This window comes from Pleurodeles waltl, chromosome 8 (genome assembly GCF_031143425.1).
Source record: "Pleurodeles waltl isolate 20211129_DDA chromosome 8, aPleWal1.hap1.20221129, whole genome shotgun sequence".
Lineage (NCBI taxonomy): Eukaryota > Metazoa > Chordata > Amphibia > Caudata > Salamandridae > Pleurodeles > Pleurodeles waltl.
The window spans coordinates 349,533,023-349,560,148 of NC_090447.1; the positions used below are offsets into that span (position 1 = coordinate 349,533,023).

General features: G+C 45.4%; 1 protein-coding gene across 2 annotated transcripts in view; it reads left to right on the plus strand.

Annotated features, from left to right (window-relative positions):
- MED14 (mediator complex subunit 14) overlaps positions 1-27,126 on the plus strand; it is an 801,766-nt gene that overhangs the window by 180,964 nt on the left and 593,676 nt on the right. For both annotated transcript variants that reach the window (XM_069204216.1, XM_069204217.1), the window contains exon 12: positions 17,842-17,920. In XM_069204216.1, the coding sequence (XP_069060317.1) occupies positions 17,842-17,920 (79 nt within the window). The remainder of the gene's footprint in view (positions 1-17,841; positions 17,921-27,126) is intronic.

Consider the following 27,126-nt stretch of genomic DNA (forward strand, 5'->3'; position numbering starts at 1 on the left):
TGACCTAAACCCCCCAGGCCAGTGTCCTGAAACCGCGGCTACATACCTGCAATCTGCTTTCTACCAAGCACCCTCAGTCCTCATAGGATTCCATTGTAAATCAGATGCCAACTTTGACCTCTGCACCCAGCCGGCCTGTGTTGCTGGACTCTGTTGGGTCCTTTGACAAATTCCACTGGGTCAACTTTTGAAATAGAAAAGTATTACTTAGTTGTAAACTGCTTTACCTGCAAAAACCAAATAAAGTGCATTTGATACAAATGCTTGATACCTTTTGACACCTGTACTTACCTGGAACAAAGACCTTCTACTTCTAGAAATAAAGGGCCACATGTACGAAGCATTTTGCACATCGCAAACGGTGAATCAGGCTGTTTGCGACGTGCAAAATGCAATTTGGGATGTACAAACACAGTTTTGGGATTCGGTAAACTATTTACTGAATCGCAAAAAGGGTTTGCGAGTCGCAATTAGGAAGGGGTGTTCTGAAAAAAAAATTCAGAGCAGGCAGTGGTCCAATGGACCACTGCCTGCTCTGAAAAAATTAAAAAAACTTTTCATTTTTTGTTTTTGAAATGCATCTCGTTTTTTTTTAAAGAAAACATGCTGCATTAAAAAAAACAAAAAACAGCTTTATGTAAAAGCAGTCACAGACATGGTGGCCTGCTGTCTCCAGCAGGCCACCTTCCCTGTGAGGGAGGCCATTCCTAATAGGTTCACAAATTGCGACCTAGCTCATGAATATTCATGAGGTAGGTCTTTTGCGACTCCCTTGCGAATCACTAACAGTGTCATTGACATTGTTGGACAGAAGGTTTTGTAACTCGCAAATTGCAAGTCGCTCTGACTTGCAATTTGTGAGTCAAAAAACCTATATTTCTTACATGTGGCCAAAAGTAACAAAATATATTTTTGCTATATAAAACAATTGGCCTGGAGTTAGTCATTGTAAAGAAATGGCTCCCTGTTGCAGTTACCCCCCACTTTTTGCCTGATACTGATGCTGACTTGACTGAGAAGTGTGCTGGGACCCTGCTAACCAGGCCCCAGCACCAGTGTTCTTTCACCTAAAATGTACCATTGTTTCCACAATTGGCACAACCCTGGCACCTAGATAAGTCCCTTGTAACTGGTACCCCTGGTACCAAGGGCCCTGATGCCAGGGAAGGTCTCTAAGGGCTGCAGCATGTCTTATGCCACCCTAGGGACCCCTCACTCAGCACAGACACACTGCTTGCCAGCTTGTGTGTGCTGGTGGGGAGAAAATGACTACGTTGACATGGCACTCCCCTCAGGGTGCCATGCCAACCTCACACTGCCTGTAGCATAGGTAAGTCACCCCTCTAGCAGGCCTTACAGCCCTAAGGCAGGGTGCACTATACCAAAGGTGAGGGCATAGGTGCATGAGCACTATGCCCCTACAGTGTCTAAGCAAAACCTTAGACATTGTAAGTGCAGGGTAGCCATAAGAATATATGGTCTGGGAGTCTGTCAAAAACGAACTCCACAGCTCCATAATGGCTACACTGAATACTGGGAAGTTTAGTATCAAACTTCTCAGAATAATAAACCCACACTGATGCCAGTGTTGGATTTATAAAAAAATGCACACAGAGAGCATCTTAGAGATGCCCCCTGTATGTTACCCAATTGTTCAGTGCAGGACTGACTGGTCTGTGCCAGCCTGCTGCTGAGAGACGAGTTTCTGACCCCATGCGGTGAGAGCCTTTGTGCTCTCTGAGGACAGAAACAAAGCCTGCTCTGGGTGGAGGTGCTTCACACCTCCCCCCTGCAGGAACTGTAACACCTAGCACTGAGCTTCAAAGGCTCAAGCTTCGTGTTACAATGCCCCAGGGCACTCCAGCTAGTGGAGATGCCCGCCCCCTGGACACAGCCCCCACTTTTGGCGGCAAGTCCAGGAGAGATAATGAGAAAAACAAGGAGTCGTCACTGGCCAGTCAGGACAGCCCCTAAGGTGTCCTGAGCTGAGGTGACTCTGACTTTTAAAAATCCTCCATCTTGTAGAAGGAGGATTCCCCCAATAGGAATAGGGATGTGCCCCCCTCCCCTTGGGAGGAGGCACAAAGAGGGTGTACCCACCCTCAGGGCTAGTAGCCATTGGCTACTAACCCCCAGACCTAAACACGCCCTTAAATTTAGTATTTAAGGGCTCCCCTGAACCTAAGAATTTAGATTCCTGCAACTTACAGAAGAAGAGGACTGCTGAGCTGAAAACCCCTGCAGAAGAAGAAAGAAGACACCAACTGCTTTGGCCCCAGTCCTACTGGCCTGTCTCCTGCCTTCCAAAGAAACCTGCTCCAGCGACGCTTTCCCCAGGACCAGCGACCTCTGAAGCCTCAGAGGACTGCCCTGCTTCCAAGAAACCAAGAAACTCCCGAGAACAGCGGCTCTGTTCAACAAAGACTGCAACTTTGTATCCAGAGGAGCAGATTTAAAGACCCCTGCAATCCCCGCTAGAAGCGTGAGACTTGCAACACTGCACCCGGCGACCCCGACTCGACTGGTGGAGAAACAACGCTACAGGGAGGACCCCCCGGCGACTCCAAGACTGTGAGTAACCAAAGTTGTCCCCCCTGAGCCCCCACAGCGACGCCTGCAGAGGGAATCCCGAGGCTCCCCCTGACCGCGACTGCCTGACTCTGAAATCCCGACGCCTGGAAAAGACCCTGCACCCGCAGCCCCCAGGACCTGAAAGATCGGAACTCCAGTGCAGGAGTGACCCCCAGGAGGCCCTCTCCCTTGCCCAGGTGGTGGCTACCCAGAGGAGCCCCCCCCCTTGCCTGCCTGCATCGCTGAAGAGACCCCTTGGTCTCTCATTGAAAACCATTGGAAACCCGACGCGTGTTTGCACACTGCACCCGGCCGCCCCCGCGCTGCTGAGGGTGTACTTTTTGTGCTGACTTGTGTCCCCCCCCGGTGCCCTACAAAACCCCCCTGGTCTGCCCTCCGAAGACGCGGGTACTTACCTGCTGGCAGACCGGAACCGGGGCACCCCCTTACCTCCATTGAAGCCTATGTGTTTTGGGCACCTCTTTGACCTCTGCACCTGACCAGCCCTGAGCTGCTGGTGTGGTGACTTTGGGGTTGCTCTGAACCCCCAACGGTGGGCTACCTTGGACCCCAATCTGAACCCCTTAGGTGGTTTACTTACCTGCAAGAACTAACAATAACTTACCTCCCCCAGGAACTGTGAAAATTGCACTGTGTCCACTTTTAAAAATAGCTATATGTGTTTTATGTAAAAAGTATATATGCTATTGTGATTATTCAAAGTTCCTAAAGTACTTACCTGCAATACCTTTCAAATGAGATATTACATGTAGAATTTGAACCTGTGGTTCTTAAAATAAACTAAGAAAATATATTTTTCTATACAAAAACCTATTGGCTGGAATTGTCTCTGAGTGTGTGTTCCTCATTTATTGCCTGTGTGTATGTACAACAAATGCTTAACACTACTCCTTTGATAAGCCTACTGCTCGACCACACTACCACAAAATAGAGCATTAGTATTATCTCTTTTTGCCACTATCGTACCTCTAAGGGGAACCCTTGGACTCTGTGCATGCTATTCCTTACTTTGAAATAGCACATACAGAGCCAACTTCCTACAGTCATTGAGTGTGTGCCCCATTTTTTGACTGTGTATACAACAAATGCTTTGCATTACTACCCTTTGATAAGCCTAACTGCTCAACCACAGTACCACAAAAGATAGCATTAGTATTATCTACTTTAGCCTCTGGGGAACCCCTGGACTCTGTGTACACTATACCTCATTTTGGTACAGTACATATAGAGCCAGCTTCCTACACCTACACACATAATTTAATTAGCCCCAGGGAGGTGGTGGTCCCCTTGGCAGTATGTGGGGGTCGGGGGCACCCCCAGCATTAAAATATGAATGCTCCCAGGCCTTGGCTGACCCACGGGCTACATTTGAACAACTACGGGAGCCTGCCCTTGTGTGTATTTTATTTTTTTATTTTATACATTTTTTGCTGGATCTGTTGCGAATTGCTGCAAATTTTTTTTTTTTTTTTTTTTCAAGCTCTGGGGTGTTCTCACCCTGGCCCCTTTTGATTTTTTAACACTTTTTTCTGGGACTCGCCGCATACACAGTCTCTTCATTGCTAGCAACACTTGCTTGTTGAAGTGTTGGCAGCTAATCAGATCCCAGCACGAGATCGGGAGGTCCGCGGAGCCTTCACATGTATGTATATGTATGTGTATGTATATGTTTCATAGCGTGTGTAGATGCAGATACACATGCTGTGCATATCCCGCCATCTAGTGTTGGGCTCGGAGTGTTACAAGTTGTTTTTCTTCGAAGAAGTCTTTTCGAGTCATGAGATCGAGGGACTCCTCCCATTTCGGCTCCATTGCGCATAGGCGTCGACTCCATCTTAGATTGTTTTCTTTCTGCCATCGGGTTCGGACGTGTTCCTCTACGCTCCGTGTTTAGGGTTATCGTATCGTATCGTATCGGGTTAGTTAACACAGATCGACACCGAATTTTGAAGAGCTCCGGTGGCCCTTCGGGGTTTCAGTTCCCCGGCGGGGCCTGGTCGGCCCGACCACGTGCGTCAACAAGACTAATGGAACGTACCCCATTCCACTTCTGCCCCAAATGCCACAACAAGTATCCTTACACAGATCAACATTTGGTCTATAACTTGTGTTTGTCTCCAGAACACAAAGAGGATACCTGTGAGGCCTGTCGAGTGTTACGATAGAGGAAAACGCTGAGGGACCGGAGAGCGAGAAGACTTCAAATGGCGTCGGCGCCGTCAGGACACCAAGACTTGGAGGAAGAAGAAACCTTCTCCATTGCTGACTCGGACTCTGACGAGGCCGAAACAGAACAGACGCCGAAAACCGTGAGTAAAACCGCCCCAGCCAAAACTCACGAAAAATTCATCAGAGCCCAGGGGACGCCACCGCCGGCAGGCCATGGCTTAACCCAAAAACTCGGTGACCGTCCATCGGCACCGAAAAAGGGCACGCATGTGTCAAAGTCATCCGACTCCAGTCGAGATACCAGCACAGAAAAGACTCCACCCCGAGACACCGGGTCAGAACAATCTCGACATCGAGATACCGGCACTGAGACTACTCGGCACCGAGAGATCGGAACACCGAAACACAAAATAGTGGCTTCGGAGCCGAAAAAGATGGTGGAAAAGGTTTCAATCCCGAAACATCCGGCTTCGGAGCCGAAAACAAGTTCATACACTGAAGAGCAAGGGCTTTCCACACAAATGCAAAGCCATAGATTTGGACAGGAACTAGAGGCAGGGGAGCCAGATTATACACAGAGAAGGCTCCATATCCAAAAGGAGACAGGGAAGATAAGAACTCTCCCTCCTATAAGGATGAATAGGAAACTGGCTTACCAAGAGAAGGATAAACCACCACAAGCAAAGGTGGCAAAACAAGTAACTCCGCCACCATCACCTCAACGCTCACCGCAATCATCACCAGTTGCTAGCCCACCGATGGTGCAGTCTCCAACACACACAAGCATGAGCCAAGATGACCCATATGCATGGGATCTTTATGATGCGCCTGTGTCTGATAACAGTCCTGAATGTTACCCAGCAAGACCATCACCACCTGAAGACAGTACTGCTTCCACGCAGGTGGTGTCCAGAGCAGCTGCCTTTCACAACGTCACACTGCACGCTGAACCAATCGAGGATGACTTTTTATTTAACACTCTGTCATCCACACATAGTCAGTACCAGAGTCTTCCAATGCTACCGGGAATGTTAAAACACGCAAAGGAAATATTTCAGGAACCTGTGAAAGGCAGGGCTATTGCTCCTAGGGTGGAGAAAAAGTACAAGCCTCCACCAACAGACCCTATGTACATTACGCAGCAACTGACACCGGACTCTGTAGTAGTTGGCGCAGCACGGAAAAGGGCGAATTCACACACCTCAGGGGATGCACCACCACCTGATAAAGAAAGTCGCAAATTCGACGCAGCAAGAAAGAGTGGCAGCACAAGCAGCCAGTCAATGGCGCATTGCGAATTCACAGGCTTTGCTGTCAAGATATGACAGAGCGCACTGGGACGAAATGCAACACTTTATTGAACATCTGCCCAAAGAATTCCAAAAACGTACACAACAGGTGGTAGAAGAAGGCCAAAGTATCTCTAATAACCAGATACGTTCAGCAATGGACGCAGCAGACACAGCTGCAAGAACTGTAAATACAGCAGTGACAATTCGGAGACACGCATGGCTGCGCACCTCAGGATTCAAGCCCGAAATCCAACAGGCTGTGCTTAATATGCCTTTTAATGGACAGCAGTTGTTTGGGCCGGAAGAGGACACTGCTATCGAGAAGTTAAAAAAAGATACAGATACGGCTAAGGCCATGGCCGTGCTCTACTCCCCACAGAGCAGAGGCACTTTTAGGAAGACACAATTTAGAGGGGGGTTTCGGGCTCAAACAACAGAACCCTCAACTTCACAAACCAGGCCCACATACCAGACCCAGTATCAGAGAGGAGGCTTTCGGGGACAGTACAGAGGGGGACAGTTCCCTAAGACTAGAGGGAAGTTCCAAAGTCCCAAGACCCCTCAAAACAAACAGTGACTAGAGTGTCACAAATCCCCAACACATAACACCAGTGGGGGGGGAGACTAACAGATTTTTACCAAAATTGGGAGGAAATAACAACAGACTCGTGGGTCCTAGCCGTCATCCAACATGGCTATTGCATATAATTCCTACAATTACCACCAAATGTGCCACCAAAAACACACAACATGTCCAAACAACACATGGATCTATTACAAATAGAAGTCCAAGCGTTGTTACAAAAAAAGGCAATAGAACTAGTACCCAGTCATCAAAAAGGGACAGGGGTTTACTCCCTGTACTTTCTCATACCAAAAAAGGACAAATCTCTAAGACCTATATTAGATCTCGGAACACTAAATATTTACATCAAATCAGATCACTTTCACATGGTAACACTTCAAGACGTAATCCCCTTGCTCAAACAACAAGATTACATAACGACATTAGATCTCAAAGATGCGTACTTTCATATACCCATACATCCTTCACACAGGAAATACTTAAGGTTTGTATTCCAAGGAGTACATTACCAGTTCAAAGTGATACCATTCGGAATAACAACAGCACCAAGGGAATTTACAAAATGCCTCGCAGTAGTAGCGGCACATATCAGAAGACAGCACATACACGTATTCCCGCATCTAGACGATTGGTTAATCAAAACCAACACCCAGAAACAGTGTCTTCAACACACAAAATACGTCATAGAAACCCTTCACAAACTATGGTTCTCACTAAACTACCAAAAATCACACTTACAGCCGTGTCAAATACAACAATACTTAGGAGCAACAATCAACACAAAAAAAGGGATTGCCACTCCAAGTCCACAAAGGGTACAAGCATTCCAAAACGTACTACAAAGCATGCACCCAAACCAAAAGTATCAGGTAAAATTAGTGATGAAACTGCTAGGCTTGATGTCCTCATGCATAGCCATTGTCCCAAACGCAAGATTACACATGCGACCCTTACAACAGTGCCTAGCAACACAATGGACACAAGCACAGGGTCAACTTCAAGATCTAGTGTTGATAGACCGCCAAACACACACCTCGCTTCAATGGTGGAATCCTGTAAATTTAAACCAAGGGCGGCCTTTCCAAGACCCAGTGCTTCAATACGTAATCACAACAGATTCTTCCCTAGTAGGGTGGGGAGCGCATCTCAACCAACACAGCATCCAGAGACAATGGGACACTCAGCAGAAACAACTTCACATAAATCAGCTAGAACTACTAGCAGTGTTTCTAGCGTTGAAAGCATTTTAACCGATAATAACCCACAAACACATTCTTGTCAAAACAGACAACATGACAACAATGTATTACTTAAACAAACAAACAACACACACTCATCACAACTGTGTCTCTTAGCACAGAAGATTTGGCATTGGGCGAATCACAATCACATTCGCCTAATAGCGCAATACATCCCAGGAATTCAAAACCAATTGGCAGACAATCTCAGTCGAGATCACCAACAGATCCACGAATGGGAGATTCATCCACAGATACTGCAAGCCTACTTCCAAAAGTGGGGAACACCGCAAATAGACCTATTCACAACAAAAGAAAATGCAAAATGCCAAAACTTTGCATCCAGGTACCCACAGCCTCACTCCAAAGGCAATGCGTTATGGATGAGTTGGTCAGGGATATTTGCTTACGCTTTTCCCCCTCTCCCACTCCTTCCGTATCTTGTAAACAAATTGAGTCAAAACAAACTCAAACTAATACTAATAGTACCAACTTGGGCACAACAACCTTGGTACACAACATTACTAGACCTGTCAGTAATGCCTCATATCAAACTAGCAAACAGACCAGATCTGTTAACTCAACACAAACAGCAGATCAGACACCCGAGTCCAGCATCGCTCAATCTAGCGATCTGACTCCTGAAGTCTTAGAATTCGGACACCTAGACCTTAAACAAGAATGTATGGAGGTCATCAAACAGGCTAGAAAACCTACTACAAGACATTGCTATGCAAATAAATGGAAACAATTTGTTTATTACTGTCAAAATAATCAAATTCAACCATTACACGCGTCCGCAAAAGACATTGTAAGCTACTTACTACACTTACAAAAATCGAACGTAGCTTTTTCGTCCATTAAAATACATCTCACAGCAATTTCAGCATATCTGCAAATTACACATTCAACTTCACTATTTAGAATCCCAGTCATAAAAGCATTTATGGAGGGTCTAAAAAGGATCATTCCACCAAGAACACCACCAGTTCCTTCGTGGAACCTTAATATTGTATTAACTCGACTCATGGGTCCACCATTCGAACCCATGCACTCTTGTGAAATCAATACTTAACCTGGAAAGTAGCCTGTCTAATAGCTATAACATCCCTCAGAAGAGTGAGTGAAATACAAGCCTTTACCATACAAGAACCCTTTATACAAATACACAAACATAAAGTGGTTGTATGCACAAATCCAAAATTTTTGCCAAAAGTTATATCACCGTTCCACTTAAACCAAACTGTCAAACTCCCAGTGTTGTTTTCCACAACCAGACTCTGTAGCTGAAAGAGCATTACATACATTAGACATAAAAAGAGCTCTAATGTACTACATTGATAGAACTAAACAGTTTCACAAAACAATTGTTTGTAGCTTACCAAAAACGTCATACAGGGAATCCAATATCCAAACAGGGCATTGCCAGATGGATTGTTAAATGTATTCAAACCTGTTATGTTAAAGCTAAAAGAGAACTGCCTATTAAACCAAAGGCACACTCCACTAGAAAGAAAGGCGCCACAATGGCCTTTCTAGGAAATATACCAATGACAGAAATATGTAAGGCAGCCACATGGTCTACGCCTTATACATTTACTAAACATTACTGCATGGATGTGTTAAAAACACAACAAGCCACAGTAGGACAAGCAGTACTAAAAACATTATTTTAGACAACTTCAACTGCTACAGGCTAAACCACCGCTTTGGGGGAGATAACTGCTTACTAGTCTATGCACAGCATGTGTATCTGCAGCTACACATGCCATCAAACGAAAAATGTCACTTACCCAGTGTACATCTGTTCGTGGCATGAGACGCTGCAAATTCACATGCGCCCTCCCACCTCCCCGGGACCCTGTGGACGTTTTAAGTTGACTGAAATTTAACTACATTTGAAATATTGGAAATATAACGCTTTTAAGCACATTATGTACATACATATTTGCTCCATTGCATGGGCATTATTACTATATACACAACTCCTACCTCACCTTCTGCGGGGAAAACAATCTAAGATGGAGTCGATGCCCATGCGCAATGGAGCCGAAATGGGAGGAGTCCCTGAGGGTTCTACTTGCGGTGTAGTGGGTAAACCTTCATGTTGACAATTTAGGTCCAGTTGCTTTGAAGGCTCTGAAAGTCGTCCGATTTTAATTATAAATAAGACTTTTATGCATTGGCTGCCAATGCAGAGCTTTAAAGACTACTGAGGCAGATAAACTTCTTGGTAACTTAGACTACTCTGGCAGCTGAGTTCTGGATAACTTGAAGTTTCTTCACAGTCTGTTTTGTAGTTCCGGCATACAGACTTTTACAGTAATCCAGCCTGGGGATATTGAGCGCACAGGCAACCTTCTTTCTGGCTGGTGAAGCCCAAAATTAAAAAGAAAAATCCTTAGGGACTTTATTAAATTGAACCATGTGCCTGCTACAGCAAGAGCCTGTGGCCGGCAAGACAATTGTTCTTAACGACCTCTACAGTGGTGGAGGTACTGAGTCTGACCACCATTCAGCTGGAGCGAAAACGTTTGCTTTACCCAACCGCATGATCTAAGTTTTTCAGTGTTGCGTTTCAGGTGGTTTTCTTGCATCTACTGAATAACTGCAGTTAGGCAATTTCTAAAGTTGAACTCTGATCCAAGTGATGCCTTGTTCAGCGATAATATCAGCTGAGTACAATCTGCATACGAAATAGTGTCTATGACGAAAGGCAAAATTGGAGAAATTAGAGGGTCCGCATAGATGTTAAAACGAACAGGACTCAACGATGGGCCTTGTGGAACTCCTGAGGTTACTGTTACTTCTGCAGAAAAATAATGGCTTAATAAGACCTTTTGTTTGCGATCTGCCAGAAAGTATTTTATCCAAGAGAGGGCTGATCCAGCAACTCCACACTCTTTGATTCATTGGAGCAATATGTCATTAGAGATGGCATCGAATGCAGTGGAAAAGTCTAACAAAATCAACACTGCATTCATACTGGCATCCAAAGTCAATTTAAGAGTATCCATGACTTCCAGTTCAGTGGAATGCCTTGGGCAAAACCCTGATTGCCGTGGATGAAGCACATTAGCGTTTTCCAAGAATGTGATTAGTTGGTCATTAGTCAATTTTTAGATTAAAAAAAAAAAGAATTTTTACTCATTGCAGGAAGTAGTGAGATTAGACTCAGGTTGGACAATATAGTTGGGTGTGCAAGTGGGTTCTTTTTCAAATGTTTAACTAGTGCCAACTTCCAATCTGCCAGTACTGTTGCTGTAGCTAAGGAAGTGTTCAGAATCTCATTGATCAGGGGTTTACTGTGTCCACAACCTTATGGAGGACCCGCAGAGGACAGGGGTCATTTGGTGAAACTGATTTACAGGACAGAATAGCCTGGCGAGATTGGGCTATTGACATTTCTTGGAAAGCTGGTAAGGTTCTGGTTCCTACTGTTGATGGCCCACCATTCATTGAATCATTCAATAAGTATGTGGGAGTGCTAAAGTCTCTTTGAAAGGGTCCGTATTTTCTCCTCAGAAAAAGAGGAGATCTGATTACATAGTGCTTGGGAGGGTGGGATCTCACTTTCCAATGCCCTGGGTTTTAAGAAAGAATTGGAGATCTTAAAAATCAGTTTTTGATCACCTTGAACGTCTGCAATTTGAGTTGAGAAATAAGCCTTTTTGGCCTTCTTAGTCTGCTTGTGGTAAGCTTTAAGTGCTATTTTAAATTGCCGCAGTTCCTCAGCATCATAGCCTTACGCCACTTCCTTTCCAATTTTTCCAAAGCAGATGTTTGTCCACTAGGTCTGATTAAATCGGGGGAATGAGGGCGAAGATTTAAGCTTTCTCTTTTGGGGAATTTCTGGGGCTAATAGATTGACAATTTGGGAGAGCCACCCTTTTTTGGAAAGAAAACTGCAGGGGAATGAATGGCATTGTTAGCCAATAGGCTGCATTTAAAGAATAACAGAGAAAACTGACACTGTGCCTTTAAGACTTCACAGGACCTTTTGTATTCCATCATGCCCCACAGGTGACAGCCAGTCCTTGTTTCCAGCTTTTGCAGTTACGATCCTGGAGCACTAAGCTCTGCAGTCTCTCTTGCTTTTGTCAAGAAATTCTCTTCAAACCTACACTTTTTTTTGTCATCATTTGGCTATTTTAAGTACCGAGTGTACACATAACTCGTTTTCTGACTGAAAAATATATTTTTTCTGTCACATCATGCCATCGCTTTTTGTGAAGTACCCTTCTTGTAGAAAAAAGAAGGCGCAGAGTGACACCCATTCAGTCTGTATTGTTTGTTTCCCTGACATGTCATCACTGTAAAAAGTTGTCCAAAATAACTGTGAAGGACAGAGAGATCAGGTTGCATAGCCCGCAAGAGAGAGGAAGGGCAGGATATACAAGAGGCCCTAGGACGTCTAATCCTCCTACATTGAGCTTTCCTCTCAGAAGAAGTTAGTGTACAGAGGAATATCTCTTGAGGCACATGAGAAACGTCACCCCTGCCAGGTAGAGAGCCGAAGTCAGTAGAAATTTCTCTGTGCTCACCATCAGCATCAAGATCGAGAGCCCATTATCATGCTGAAGACTTAAGTGTCGTCAAAGTGACTGTCAGTGACAATGTCGCTGTTGACACATTCATCGACTGCTCTGTCGTGGCCAATACACCACCAGCCATAGTCAAGGCACTGCGCTAACAAAAGATATGTTGTCAAAGGATGTTCATTTGAGACAACCTTCAATGACCTGTGTAGGAAAGTGCCCTCTTTCTTGGTATTGTTACCCCCGTTTTCTGCCTGTTGTCAGTGTGTTTGACTGTGTCCACTGGGATCCTGCTAGCCAGGCCCACAGTGGTTATGCTCTCTCCCTTCTAACTTGGTAACTGTGCCTTTTTCTTCTCATAAATGGCATACTGGTCCCCCATGTAAGTCCCTAGTATATGGTACCTAGGTACCCAGGGCATTGGGGGACCAGGGGATCCCTGTAGGCTGCAACAGTTTTTCTGCCACCCATAGGGAGCCCATGCAAAGGGGTCTGCAGGCCTGCCTTTGCAGTCTGCGTGGAACGGGTGCATGCACCCGTTTTCACTACGTCACTGCACCAGGTCACTGTAAGTCACCCCTTCGGTAGGCCCTCTCAGACCAGAGGGCAGGGTGCAGGTACCTGTGTGTGAGGGCACCCCTGCACTAGCAGAGGAGCCCCACAAACCCCAGGCCCATTTTTCTGCACTTTGTGAGTGCAGTGACTCCATTTTACTTGTGTACTGGATATAGGTCACTATCTATGTCCAGCTACAAAATGGTAACTCCGAACCTGGGTATGTTTGGTATCAAACATGTCAGAATCATACCCCAATACTGTTGCAAGTATGATTCCATGCACTCAAGGGCTCCTTAGAGGCCCCCGGCATTGCTACCACCACTCTTAGGGGGTTTTCCAGGCAGCCCAAGGTGCTGTCACCCCTCAGACAGGTTTCTGCCCTCCTGCTGCTTGATCTGATCAAGCCCAGGAAGACAGAACAAAGAATTTCCTTTGGGTGAGGCAGGTAACACCCTCTCCCTTTGGAAATAGGTGTGACTGGCTGGGGCGGGGTAGCCTGCCTAAGCCACTGGTATGCTTGGAAGGGCACCATTGGTGCCCTCTGTGCATAAACCAGTTCACACCAGTTCAGGGACCCCCTGTCCCTGCTCTGGTGTGGAACTGTACAATGGAAAGGGGAATGACCACTCCCCTGTCCATCAGCACCCCAGGGGTGGTGCCCAGAGCTCCTTCAGAGGATCCGTGGGTTCTGCCATCTTGTTTCCTAGGTTGGCAGGGGCCTCTGGGAGTATTTGAGTGGCCAGGCCAAACAGGTGACGTCAGAGCCTCCTCCTGGTAGGTGCTTACCTGGCTAGGTGACCAGTCCCCCCTTTCAGGACTAGTTAGGGTTTCTCTCTTGGGTGGGTCCTCAGATTCGGCTTGCATGACTCCAGCAGGATTCCTCTGCAACCTTCACTTCGACTTCTGGCCACTGGAACTGCAACTAGGCCCTCCAGGAACTGACAACGCTGCAATCCACAAAGAAGACTCTTCTGCAACTTTGTTTCCACGGCTCCTGCCAGCTTTGCAACATTTCCCCGGCTTTGCATCCTCAGAAGACAGCAACTCTTCAGCCTGCACAAGAAGGAGGAGGAATCTCCCTTGGAGTGAAGGAGTCACTCCTCTGCATCCGCAGTCACCTGCTGTAACAACGACCTGCTGCGTGGATCTCCCCTCATCTTGAGCTACGTGGATCCTGCATCACAGGTGGTGGTCCGAAGTAGTCCTCTTGGTCCTCTCTGCCAGCTGACCAACTTTAGTAGAGGTAAGCCCTTGCCATCCCACGCAGGACAGTACCCCCGTGCACCGCGTCTCTTGCGGCTGCCAAGGCTTGTTTGCATCTCCTCCAAGGGATGTTCAGGCGACGTGTAGCTCCAGTCCCCAGCACTCCTTCCTGCGACGCACAGCTCTCTGTGTGGTTCTTCTGCTGCATGGGATCCCTTCCTGTAGTGCTGCTTGGGTTCCTTCTCCAACTTCTGTGTCTCCGTCCTGTGGGACTCCTGTGCGTGCTGCCTCTGCTCCTGTGGACTTTCTGCGATGCTGAGGGTCCCCTGTACTCACCCTCCTGGGCCTTGCTGGTCCCCGACTGCACCAGTTTTCTACTAATTGCGAGTTTGCCTTTGCCATGGCTTGTTGATTGAATTCCCCACGGACACCTGTCTGCAATCTTCATCCCAAGTTGGGACATGTTCTGCATCCTTCAGGAACTCTTCTTCGGCTCCAGGGCTGCATTGCTGACCTGATCTCCATCTCCGTCGACCAACTTCTGCAAGTAGAGCTTGGTGGGTAGTAGCTCCTACTACTTCTGGACTCGACTGTGTCTCTTGGACTTGGTCCCCTCTCTCCACAGGTCTACTCCATGAATCCACCACTGGTTTCTTGCAGTCTTCTCTGGGTGTCTTCTTCTTTTTCTTCCTTTTGGGTGGTTTGGAGAAATTCCAGTGATTTACTTCTGCTTTCCTGGTCTCTGAGGGTTATTGTGGTTTTTACCTCTGTGGTTTTCTAGTACCCCCAGGTCCCCTCTACACATTCCACTTATCTAGGTGGGGGTTCTGTGTTCGCATTCCCTTTTTTTAGTATATGGTCCTGGCTCCCCCTCAGGACATTATTGGTTATCTACATTTGCACTGTTTTCTAACCCTTTCTATGCCTGTTTCTGATTACTAGTGTACAAGTTTATTGTGTTTACTTACCCCCTAAGGGAGTATTGCCTTTTTAGTAATTTTGGTATTATGTCGCTAAAATGAAGTACCTTTATTTTTGTAACCCTGTGTGGTTTCTTTCATGTGTGTAAGTGCTGTGAGACTACAGTGGTATTGCATGAGCTTTGCATGTCTCCTAGGTAAGCCTTGGCTGCTCATCCACAGCTACTTCTAGAGATCCTGGCTTCTAGACACTGCCTATGCTTCACTGAGGGGATACCTTGACATGGTATAAGTACCCTAGGTCCCCACACACACACCAGGCCAGTTCTCCTATGTTGAGGTCACACTCATCGACATTGAGAGAGCCAGAAAGGTTAAGATCGATGGAGACTCCATCTAAAAGACTGTCAAGGTCAAGCTCCCATTCATCAGCTCTGCACATTTTTCAACTGAGTCAGTGGAGCCAACGTCTCCAGCACCAGTTAGACTCTGCTGATCCACCTAAGCATACTTCACCATGTTGGCTGGAAAGTGGGGGCAAGAACAGTGATCCTCCTCAAATTCCTGGTTCAGGCAATTCACAAACCTGTTCTCCATCTGGGGTCATTACACATACTCTATCACCAAAGCATACTCGTCCTCTGGCATTCTCTCCAGATTCACCATCCACGTTTGTAATGCGACGTACAGTATCCCTGCAGTCTCCACGCACATCAAAGACTGCAGGGGTGTAGGTTGCATAGATCAAAGTCCAGGACTCCACACAGGTGTCAATAGAAAGTCACCAAGAAGCAGGTCTACTTCCAGATCTTGATGATCCCATCTATACAGATCACACCATACTAGACGTAGCACACCTTCCTGGTCTACCACTTCACATTCCTCTGTGAGGGATTACTTACCAACCCTTTCGGACACGCTGCCTGCAAGGGTGTCTCTGGTGGACAGCTTAGTTACATTTAAGGATGTATTAGTCAGAGGCACAGCAAAACTGAACATTGACTTACTAGCGCTTACCACATCGTCCTCAGTCCTATTTGAGACTCTGCATCACAAAGCAGCATCTAGACCACTCATCCCTCTGGTTGCTGGCTTGATAAAACCATTGATGCAACTTTTCCGGACTCCGACTTCTCTTCGAAACGTGCCATCTTGGATCCTGAAAAAGTACAAGGCCGCAGACCAAGATCTGTACTTTTTAAGGACTGAACCACCACCACCATACTCAGTCAATGTTGCTGCAGCTTGAAGGAATCACTCTGTTGCTGCCTTGTTATAAGTACCTCCGGATAAAGACAGCAATCATATGAACGCTCTAGGTACATCTGCCTCTTTCATGAAGATGGCCAGCGCCTCTGCATTGTTGGGGAGGTACGATAGGTCACTCTGGTACTCGCTTTCCAGGTTCACAGGAAAGCTACCTCAAGAGGACAGACAGGACGTAAAATAAATCCTCCATGAAGCATCTTAGGCTCCAACCAGCTGCTGATTCATCAGACCTGGGGGCACATGGATACTGCCACAACATCTGTGCCAGAAGGTTATCCTGGCTTCACCTTGCTGGACTGAAACCTGAGGCAGAAAAACAGGATTCTCAACCTCCCGTTCACTGGCAACTCACTGTTTGGTTCGACATACGGAGAAAGAAATGACCAAGATAAAGCCTGATGTTGGTACACTCAAGGCAGTGGGTCTCGAGAAAATGCACCACTTCATGCACTCTGTAATGCCAGATAAAGTTTGTGTGGGCTACCATGAATGGCATAGTACATGCTGCAGCCCATGGGAGACCCCTGGTATACCAATGCCCTGAGTACCTAAGTACCAAATGCTAGGGACTTACATGAGTGCACTAGTATGCCAATTGTGGGGTGTAAAAGTTACCATGTAGCCAATTTTAGAGGAGAGAGCACTGGCACCAGAGTCCCGATAAGCAGGATGGCAGTGAACTACAGTCTAAACACACTGACACCAGGCAAAAAGTGTGGGGTAACCATATTAGAAAGATACTGCTTTCCTACAGCGTTTTCACTTTTGTCTGCACCAAGACACACAGTCTGCAGTGGCAGTCTGGCTTGCTGTTGGTGAGGGGTCCTTCTAGTTGGCACAGTTTGTGCTGCGGCCATTAGGGGACTGTCTTTTGTGCCCACGTCCTAGGCACCAGGAGTACCATTTACTAGGCACTTACAGATGGTGCTAAATATGGTGCTAATTGAGAAAAAGAACTGTACAATTTAGGGGAAAACATTTTGGAACTAGAGACCTGGTTAGCAGGAATCCAGTTCACTTTTGTTAAAATCACATCAGATACCAGGCAGAACGTGGGGGGGAGGAGGAAAAAAGTGTGTGTGTGTGTGTGTGTGTGTGTGTGTGTGTGTGTGTGTGTGTGTGTGTGTGTGTGTGTGTGTGTGTGTGTGTGTGTGTGTGTGTGCGCGCGCGCGCGCGCCAGGGCCATGTCAACAGGAGGCACTTTCCTACATAAATTGTTTGCTTCTAGTTGAAGAGGTCAGGTGACTACACTAACCTAATGTATTTTCGGAATTATAAATTATTTTCTTTTTTATAAATATGTATTTTGTATTAGGAATGTACTACAACAATGTATACAGGAGTAACTTTGTAATTCAAGTAATTGCATGCTGAGATTGTTGTTAGGAACCTGTTTTGACCTAGTATAGTCTTAATATTTTAGAACCATGATACGTATTTTTTTAATCAACTAAATGAGAGACAATATTTTTCCAGATCAGCCAACACTTGATGAAATTGAGAAGTCTATCAATGATGATATGAAGCGCATCGTTTCTTGGCTCCAGCAGCTCAAGTAAGTTATTTGGGGGAAACATTACACAGGCCAAGCAAAATTGGTACAGATAGGCTTTGGCAATGTGTGCTACCAAAACCCCACTGTACAGAGTGATGAGCCAGGAGCTCTACTTAATTTACCTTTTGCCTCGCTACTTTCTGAATTTGAAACATGGCTTATAGGGAAATAATGCTAGCTGATGGCTATTACCTCCCTTGTTGGTTAAACAACTTAAACATAGAACACTGTTTACCATTGTGTGGTTTCGGATCCAAAAGTTATTTCAAAGTCAGTTCAATTATGTTGCTCGCTGAATAAGAATATGCAAGTTTCCATGTAGCTTGGTATCTTATTGTCGACAGAAGTTCCACACCATGCCCTAAAGAGCACTCAGCTGTGTTGTACTCATCGTAAATGACTTCAGTTTGCTAATAGCAAGTCTGTTCTGTAGAGCCTAAGTACCTGAGGGACAACAGAACAATTATTCTAACAATTATTGTACCTAGTGAGGGTCACCTCAGGAACCAGACACTGCTGCAAACTCAACGAATTCTTAGAATGTCAGTTTTAGGCAGTACTTCTTAATGGTTAGTAGTGGTGAGTACTAGGCCTATCAAGGTGTGTTGTGGAGAACATAGTTTGTATGTGGAGAACACGTTAACATCACACACCGAGTATGTTGTCCTTGCAAAATTGTCACTTTACAAAAATTAAGACGCTTTTTTGCACTTTTCAATAGAGCCATAACATGGAATTTCTTCTTAACCTCTATATAAGCGGCTTCAGAGCTACATATGTCTATGCCTAACTTTTCTTTGTTTACAATTGGACCCTAAAGTGTGTTTGAATGGTCTACAAAAAGTGAGCTAAAGCACAATAACATTGTTGCATAGGTGCGGTGTCTAGCCAGTTGAGGTAGAGGTAAGTCATAGAATTATGTGTAGGCATTCATTACAAGCCCTACTGTTTTTTTATGGATGTGTTGCTGCTCATGGGGACTTTACCTTATCACTGTATATGCCCAGTAAAGTACTATTTAATTTTAATATAGTGTTTTTTTATCATCATAATGTAGTGAATTCTACTTAGAACTAGAACCTCCTGCATTCATTTTTGTAAATCTGAACCATGGACTACATATTGCTTTAATAACAAGGAGATTTTCCCATATTGAGAATGTACCTGCCCAAAGAAGACTGTTTGTATTGGCATTTTGCAGGATCAAAATGCATTCACTTATTTATACATTTATATATTGGCACACTTACAGAGTTGTGTGTCATATTGAATTTTGTGCTAGTGAAAGAAGAGCTGTTCTGTTGTGATCATTCCCATACTGAACATAGTACTATCCATTCTTTGTGTTTCTAGGAATACACTGATCCTACTACTCCACTTTTGCCTTTTTATACGAAATGGAAAATAAGCAGCAGCTATACCAGATTCTTTTTTTTTTTTTAAAGAACAAAATTTCACTTAATGTTCCTTTAGAGTTTGACGGGTCCAAGATATTATGATAATCCACTGTTACCCAGCCCATACTTTTATCTTCAGTGTATAAGTGTCCCATGGACACAAGCATGTCTTTTATACCTTTATTAGAATATCACCACAGATTTTAATACAGGTAACGTATGCTTCTGATGCATGCCTTCAGTGTGTTTTTCTCAGCAGCGTGCATGGGATTGCGGTCAGCCAGACAGTGCTTACTATGGTCCCTTATTTATGAACACTGCATGATTCATTACTTCTGTCTCTCAGTCGCCAGAGGGTGTTTAGGCATCAGAGAAGTAACTTGACTCTAGAGATGGGTATCACACATTGTGAAGTGTTATTTCACTCCAAAAATGGACAAAAACAAACCACACACAACCTGGAATTGAGATCCACCTAAACCCCAGCAAACAAGAAACCCAAAACTCAAATGTTCCTAAGCTTAGATAGCACACAAAATTTCGAACAGACTCACACACAATCAATAAACTGAAGATTTACATGACCTTGAATTACACAGAATGAGCCAGGACGTCCATTTTCAGACACCCAGTGGCTAATATTGTGATGTTAGATTTTTTGCACACCACTAATGGTAATATATACCATCTTCAATGTGGTTTTTTCTTAGCTCCTGAATACGTAATTGGATTTTTTTGTTCAAGCTCAATATAAACTTGGGCATGTGAGTTATTGCATGCATCTGTTCTCTAGAAAATATATTCCATGCTGTGCTGGAGTTTGTACTCGGCTATAATTCTTTTTACCTTAGTTAGCTTGTTAGGTTTGTGATACACTTTGCAAAGTTTTTGCACACCTTTAAGTAGCTGGGTCGAATTTGACATTTGTCAGACTAATAGGAGAAAATGGTTATTAAGTGTTATGAACGTTACCTCAAGTTTTTCTAACTTTTTCTCTGCCAGGGGAACAATCCTGGGCAAACGTTAAAAAAAAAAAAGAAAAATTCTGTCCCTCCATGCCTAATCATTATTGTAACTTGAATTTCTTAGTTTCTGATGGCTACTTCTAACTCCAGATTCCTCTCTTTGGGAAGATTCCCTGGCACCACAGTGGGTCTGGAAAGGTTTCTCAGCAATGCTTCTGCATGTTAGTAGGTGGTGCCATGTGGCTCCGCTGTTACTCCATTCCGCCTCTGATGGGATGGAGCTAAGTCACATTTTAGTACCACCCATGCACACTAATGTCCAATCCTTTCTATTCATGCCCATCAACACGGATCCAGAGAACCTCTCCCAACTTTCAGTAGTCCTACTACTTCAAAAATGACGCTCCAAAAGTGTGCCAGGAATGTTGTCTCCCGTGAAAATGGCAGGATACAATCTGTGCCAGGGCTGCAGGAAGCAGACATCGGACCCGGACGTGCAAAGAATGTATGTTTGGTACTTGGGCTTTGAACACGACTTGAAGTTGTGTGATAAATACACCCTCACGCACCAGAAGAGGATTCGGGAGCGGGAAGCTAAACCCTATGTCTGTGAACAACAGCAAAGGTCATGGTAAAAAAAAAAAAAGATCCTGATCTCGTTCCAAGTTGCTGGTCGTTCACCATCGATCCAGTTCAAGGATTCTGTCCGTCATGAAGTCCTGTTCCTGCTCAACGTCTTCTGGTAAGCCTGACATGCACAAGAAAACTGACCATTACTCATCCCCATCTAGCTACCAGAGATCAGATGAGATGGCACAAGCACGTCATTCGAAAGGTCATACCCCACAAGCTTCTTATGACGCCAATCTAGTTCTGTAGTTGGTCCCAGCATGTCCCAATTCCCTTAGCTGTCTTCAACCCCACAGCAAATTGAGACCTTGAAGGAGGCCTTGCTGCATCTTTTTTCACATGCTTCTGGCTCCCTCTGGCCCTCAAATCTTTAGTGAGCTTCATTTGGACTTCTGCCAGCAGGCCCTTCCCATGTTCCAACTAACTCAGTGTGAATCATGCCTCCCCCCCCCCCCCCCCCCCCCCCCCCCCCCCCCCCCCCCATTCCCTTGCCTGTTCATGTTTCTACTCCAGAGCCAGGATCCACGCCAGTCCCGTCCATGTCAGTGACGAGACTGCTGGTGCCAGCTCGGGACTGTATTTTGAACGCTGAGTGCATTCTGGGCAGGTACACACCCACCTTTTATGGGCCATTGCTATTGAAATCCTGTTAGCTGTCTTGGAGGACCTCCGGTCCTTGCTGGCCTAAATGATACATAATTGCCAGTACGCTGTCAAATATATCTTGTGTGCTGGTTTGGACATCCATGTACTGTGTGGGTACAGTATTTCACACCAGTGTAGGGTTTAGAAGGCACACCTGGATGGCATCAACCATGTTTTCAAAAGATGTCTACCCTTCTGGCCATGACCTTTGACGGCTCTAGATTGTTTAGGGGGAAGACTGACTGGGTGATTGAACGATTAAAGGCAGTCGAGCCACAGCACACTCACGCAACACACCATGATGTGCGCCAATAGTCATTCTCAAAACACCAATTTGCAAACAATCTATAAAGAAAGAAAAGAGCCAAAAAGAGAAGATGATGGGCGGTGCAACTTATGGTGTGTGTTATTTGCTTAGGTGACCATAACTCGGTTTTTAACTGTTTTCTTTCTTTTTCTAGAAATGTATGTGTGTGTATGTGTATGTATATGTGTGTGTGTGTGTGTGTATATGTATATATATATATATATATATATATATATATATATATATATATATATGTGTTCAATGGCATGTGTAGCTGCAGATACACATGCTGTGCACTGTTCCTGCCATCTAGTGTTGGGCTTGGAGTGTTACAAGTTGTTTTTCTTCGAAGAAGTCTTTTTGAGTCTCGGGACCGAGTGACTCCTCCTTTTTGGCTCCATTGCGCATGGGCGTTGACACTATCTTAGATTGTTTTTCTTTCTGCCATCGGGTTCGGATGTGTTCCTCTTCGCTACGTAATTCGAATTGGGAAACTTAGAAAATCATCGAAATTCATCGGTATTGTTTACGTTTGGGACCGGTTTAGTTTCATCACATCGGCACCGACAACAAGACCGCTTCGGCAGCCCTTCGAGGCTTCCGAACTTCACCAAGGCCTGGTCGGCCCGACCACACCCGTCGTCGAAGACTAATGGACCAGACCCCCTTCTGTTTCTGTCCCAAGAGTCACGCAAAGTATCCTTACACAGACCAGCATCGGGTCTGTAACCTGTGTTTATCGCCCAAACACAGAGAGGATACTTGTGAGGCCTGTCGAGCGTTTCGATCCAAGAAGACCTTAAGGGATCGACGCACAAGACGACTACAGATGGCGTTGAAGTCGAAACAACATCTCGACGTCGACGTCAAAGAAGAAGAGATGCAGATATCCATTCAAGGATTGGACTTGGATGAATCCGACGGGGATCGACCTTCGACAGCGGCACAAAAAGTGAGTACACCTGCCCCGTCCCACACCCAAGGTCCGAGCTAAAAACAAAAGGCCTCGGGACGCCACTGCCGGAAGGCCATGGCTCCACCCACAGAAAAGATGGTGACCAAGTAACATCGGCACCGAAAAAGGGCAAGACATTGCCGAAAACTTCCGACTCCGGTCGAGAAACCGGCACCGAAAAAATTCGGCATCAAGTGCTCGAGACGAGCAAACCTCGAAAAAGGCTATCGGACCCGGAAAAGACAATTTCGATGGGAATTTTGGTGCCGAAAAAGCCGGCTTTGGAGCCGAAACGGACTTCCTATACTGAAGATCAAGGGCTCGCTCTACAGCTCAAAGAAAGGCATAGATTTGAGCAAGAACTGGATTTAGACAAACATGACCAAACGCAGCAAAGGTTAGAAATCCAGAAAGACACAGGGAAGATATAAACCATCCCTCCGCTCAAGTCAAAAAGAAAACTGGCTTTTCATGAGACTGAGATGCAACCAAAAGCCAAAGTGGTTAGAGAAAGGTCACCACCCCCACATTTCTCACCACAAACGTCCCCACTTCAATCACCACAGTTGTCACCAGTGGGTACAACAATAGCACAGTCACCCACACATACTGGGATGACTCAAGACGATGCTGACCCCTGGGATCTATATGACCCACCAATATCGGACAACAGCCCAGAGTGTTATCCAACAAAACCTTCGCTGCCAGAGGACAGTTCGTCCTACACGCAGGTACTGACTAGAGCAGCAACATTTCACAACGTGACAATGCACTCTGAACCGCTTGAGGATGACTTCCTGTTTAACACTCTGGCATCCACACATGCATCGTACCAAAGTTTGCCAATGTTACCAGGCTTAAACACGCACAGCAGGTCTTCCAAGAACCTGTAAAAGGCAGAGCCCTCACGCCAAGGGTCAAAAAGAAATATAAACCGCCCCCGTCAGACCCAGTGTTTATTACTCAACAGCTCCCGCCGGACTCAGTGGTTGTGGGGGCTGCAAGAAAAAGGGCAAATTTGCAGTCATCAGGGGATGTGCCACCCCCTGATAAGGAAAGTCGTAAATTTGACGCAGCAGGGAAGAGAGTGGCATCGCAAGCAGCCAATCATTGGCGAATTGTCAACTCACAAGCTCTACTTGCCCGCTACGATAGGGCGCATTGGGACGAGATGCAAGACATCATCCAGCACTTGCCCAAAGAACACCAAAAACGTGGCCAACAAGTGGTTGAAGAAGGGCAAGCCATATCAAACAACCAAATCTGCTCTGCACTAGACTCTGCTAATACAGCGGCACGGACTGTCAATACAGCAGTAACAATTAGAAGACATGCATGGCTGCGAAGTTCTGGGTTTAAAGCAGAAATACAACAGGCGGTATTGAATATGCCGTTTAATCAACATCAACTATTCGGGCTGGAAGTGGATACCGCAATAGAAAAAATGAAAAATGTCACGGACACGGCCAAAGCCATGGGCGCGCTCTATTCCTCGCAATATAGGGGAACATTTAGGAAACCACAGTTTAGGGGAGGGTTTAGACAGCAACCATCAGAACCATCCACCTCCCAAACAAAACCCACCTACCAATCTCAGTACCAGAGAGGGGGGTTTTGTGGTTCCTACAGAGGACAGTTTCAGCGACAATGTCACGTTCACACGCAATATGTAATAGATACTCTACACAAACTAGGGTTTTATATAAATTACCAAAAATCACATTTACAACCATCCAAAATACAGCAATACTTGGGAACAACACTCAACACACAAAGAGCACTTGCCACTCCAAGTCCACAAAGATCAAGCATGCAACCAAACCAACAATACACGGTCAGGTTTGTGATGAAACTACTAGGCTTGATGTCCTCATGCATAGCTATTGTCCCAAAAGCAAGGCTACACATGCGGCCCTTACAGCAGTGCCTAGCAAAACAATGGACGCAGGCACAGTGTCAACTCCAAGATCTAGTGTTGATAGACCGCCAGACACACTCTCCGCTTCAATGGTGGAACCCTGTAAATTTAAACAAGGGACTGCCTTTTCAAGACCCAGTGCCTCATGCCATTATCACAACAGACGCCTCCATGATTGGGTGGGGAGCACACTTCAACAATCACAGCATACAAGGTTAATGAGACAATCAACAAAACTACTTCACATATATCACTTAGAACTGCTAGCAGTATTTCTAGCACTAAAAGCTTTTCAGCCCCTTCTAGCCCACAAACACATTCTTGTCAAGACCGACAAAATGACAACAATGTATTATCTAAACAAACAGGGGGGACACACTCGTCACAGCTATGTCTCTTAGCACAAAAAATGTGGCATTGGGCAATTCACAACAACATTCGCCTAATAGCACAATATATACCAGGCATTCAAAATCAGTTAGCCGACAATCTCAGTCGAGATCAACAACAAACTCACGAATGGGAAATACATCCCCAGATTATACAAGATCACTTCTACCGCTGGGGGACACCAAACACAGATCTGTTTGCAACAAAAGAAAACGCAAAATGCCAAAACTACGCGTCCAGATACCCACACCCTCACTCCAAGGGCAATGCTCTATGGATTAGCTGGTCAGGGATATTTGCTTACGCTTTTCCCCCTCTCCCGCTCATTCCTTATCTGGTCAACAAACTGAGTCAAAACAAACTCAGACTAATACTTATAGCACCAGCGTGGGCTCGCCAACCGTGGTACACCACACTGTTGGACCTATCTGTGGTACCCCACATCAAACTACCAAACAGACCAGATCTGTTAACACAACACAAACAACAGATCAGACACACAAATCCAGCATCGCTCAACCTAGCAATCTGGCTCCTGAAGTCTTAGAATTTGGTTATCTAAACCTTTCCAAAGAGTGTATGGAGGTCATTAAACAAGCAAGAAAACCCACAACAAGACATTGTTACGTTAACAAATGGAAAGGATTTGTTTGCTACTGCCAGGCTAATCAGATTATGCCATTAGATGCCTCCACACAAAACATTGTAAGTTATTTACTACACTTACAAAAGTCCAATCTAGCCTTCTCTTCCATTAAAATGCATCTCACTGCAATTTCTGCTTATCTGCAGATTAAACATACAAAATCGCTTTTCAAAATCCCAGTTATTAAAGCCTTTATGGAAGGACTAAAAAGAATCATACCCCAAAGGACACCACCAGTACCTTCGTGGAATCTTAATATTGTATTAACACGACTCATGGGCCCACCATTTGAACCCATGCATTCTTGTCAAATCCAATTTTTGACTTGGAAAGTAGCCTTTCTAATAGCCATCACTTCACTTCGAAGAGTTAGCGAAATACAGGCGTTTACTATTCAAGAACCCTTTTTACAAATACATAAACATAAGGTGGTTGTAGGAAGTTGGCTCTGTATGTGCTATTTCAAAGTAAGGAATAGCATGCACAGAGTCCAAGGGTTCCCCTTAGAGGTAAAATAGTGGTAAAAAGAGATAATACTAATGCTCTATTTTGTGGTAGTGTGGTCGAGCAGTAGGCTTATCCAAGGAGTAGTGTTAAGCATTTGTTGTACATACACATAGACAATAAATGAGGTACACACACTCAGAGACAAATCCAGCCAATAGGTTTTGTATAGAAAAATATATTTTCTTAGTTTATTTTAAGAACCACAGGTTCAAATTTAACATGTAATATCTTGTTTGAAAGGTATTGCAGGTAAGTACATTAGGAACTTTGAATCATTTCAATTGCATGTATACTTTTCAAGTTATTCACAAATAGCTATTTTAAAAGTGGACACAGTGCAATTTTCACAGTTCCTGGGGGAGGTAAGTTTTTGTTAGTTTTACCAGGTAAGTAAGACACTTACAGGGTTCAGTTCTTGGTCCAAGGTAGCCCACCGTTGGGGGTTCAGAGCAACCCCAAAGTTACCACACCAGCAGCTCAGGGCCGGTCAGGTGCAGAGTTCAAAGTGGTGCCCAAAACGCATAGGCTTCAATGGAGAGAAGGGGGTGCCCCGGTTCCAGTCTGCCAGCAGGTAAGTACCCGCGTCTTCGGAGGGCAGACCAGGGGGGTTTTGTAGGGCACCGGGGGGGACACAAGCCCACACAGAAATTTCACCCTCAGCGGCGCGGGGGCGGCCGGGTGCAGTGTTAGAACAAGCGTCGGGTTCGCAATGGAAGTCAATGAGAGATCAAGGGATCTCTTCAGCGCTGCAGGCAGGCAAGGGGGGGCTTCCTCGGGGAAACCTCCACTTGGGCAAGGGAGAGGGACTCCTGGGGGTCACTTCTGCAGTGAAAGTCCGGTCCTTCA